We start from the raw sequence: 1,776 nt of genomic DNA, 5'->3' as shown, positions 1-1,776 counted from the left end.
TATGAACAAGTAAAGAAGATAATGAACATGTAAAGAAGATAATAAAGATGTAAAGAGGATAATGAATATGTAAAGAAGATAATGAACAAGTAAAGAGGATAATGAACAAATAAAGAAGATAATGAACAAGTAAAGAAGATAATGAACAAGTAAAGAAGATAATAAAGATGTAAAGAGGATAATGAATATGTAAAGAAGATAATGAACAAGTAAAGAGGATAATGAACAAATAAAGAAGATAATGCACAAATAAAGAAGATAATGAACAAGTAAAGAAGATAATAAAGATGTAAAGAGGATAATGAATAAATAAAGAAGATAATGAACAAGTAAAGAAGATAATAAAGATGTAAAGAGGATAATGAACATGTAAAGATGATAATGAACATGTAAAGAAGATAATGAACAAATAAAGAAGATAATGAATATGTAAAGAAGATAATGAATAAATAAAGAAGATAATGAACAAGTAAAGAAGATAATAAAGATGTAAAGAGGATAATGAATATGTAAAGAAGATAATGCACAAATAAAGAAGATAATGAACAAGTAAAGAAGATAATAAAGATGTAAAGAGGATAATGAATATGTAAAGAAGATAATGAATAAATAAAGAAGATAATGAACAAGTAAAGAAGATAATGAACAAATAAAGAAGATAATAAAGATGTAAAGAGGATAATGAACAAATAAAGAAGATAATGAACAAATAAAGAAGATAATGAACAAGTAAAGACGATAATGAACATGTAAAGAAGATAATGAATAAATAAAGAAGATAATGAATATGTAAAGAAGATAATGAATATGTAAAGAAGATAATGCACAAATAAAGAAGATAATGAACAAGTAAAGAAGATAATGAACAAATAAAGAAGATAATAAAGATGTAAAGAGGATAATGAATATGTAAAGAAGATAATGAATAAATAAAGAAGATAATGAACAAGTAAAGATGATAATGAACAAGTAAAGACGATAATGAACATGTAAAGAAGATAATGAACAAATAAAGAAGATAATAAACATGTAAAGAAGATAATGAACAAATAAAGAAGATAATAAAGATGTAAAGAGGATAATGAATATGTAAAGAAGATAATGAACATGTAAAGAAGATAATGAACAAATAAAGAAGATAATGAACAAGTAAAGAAGATAATAAAGATGTAAAGAGGATAATGAATATGTAAAGAAGATAATGAACAAATAAAGAAGATAATACACAAATAAAGAAGATAATGAACAAGTAAAGACGATAATGAACATGTAAAGAAGATAATGAACATGTAAAGAAGATAATGCACAAATAAAGAAGATAATGAATAAGTAAAGAAGATAATGAACAAGTAAAGAAGATAATGAATAAGTAAAGAAGATAATGCACAAATAAAGAAGATAATGAACAAGTAAAGAAGATAATAAAGATGTAAAGAGGATAATGAATAAATAAAGAAGATAATGAACATGTAAAGAAGATAATGAACAAATAAAGAAGATAATGAACAAGTAAAGAAGATGATGAACAAGTAAAGACGATAATGAACATGTAAAGAAGATAATGAACATGTAAAGAAGATAACGAACTTGCAAAGAAGACAATGAACATGTTGAAAACACTCATGGACATCTAAAGATGATAATGAACATTTAAAGAGGATAATGAACATGTAAAAAAACTCAACTGTTGTTTGGTATCCTGGTGTCCGGTATTTTTGTGTTTTTCCTTCAAAAATCAAACTATATATAGTGAGTAACAAAATACGGGTTTATATA

At 23.9% G+C, this 1,776-nt stretch overlaps 1 protein-coding gene across 1 annotated transcript; it reads right to left on the bottom strand.

Moving 5' to 3' along the window:
• Positions 1-97: 97 nt before the first annotated feature.
• LOTGIDRAFT_103053 (hypothetical protein) lies at positions 98-1,549 on the bottom strand (the record flags this gene model as incomplete). Its single annotated transcript, XM_009045368.1, has 1 exon — positions 98-1,549. A coding segment is annotated over one exon (1,452 nt), but the record flags the coding sequence as incomplete, so codon positions are not given.
• Positions 1,550-1,776: the final 227 nt, after the last annotated feature.

Source organism: Lottia gigantea (genome assembly GCF_000327385.1).
Source record: "Lottia gigantea unplaced genomic scaffold LOTGIsca_1, whole genome shotgun sequence".
Lineage (NCBI taxonomy): Eukaryota > Metazoa > Mollusca > Gastropoda > Lottiidae > Lottia > Lottia gigantea.
The sequence above is the reverse complement of the archived record's forward strand: the minus strand, read 5'-3'. Positions and strand labels throughout refer to the sequence as shown.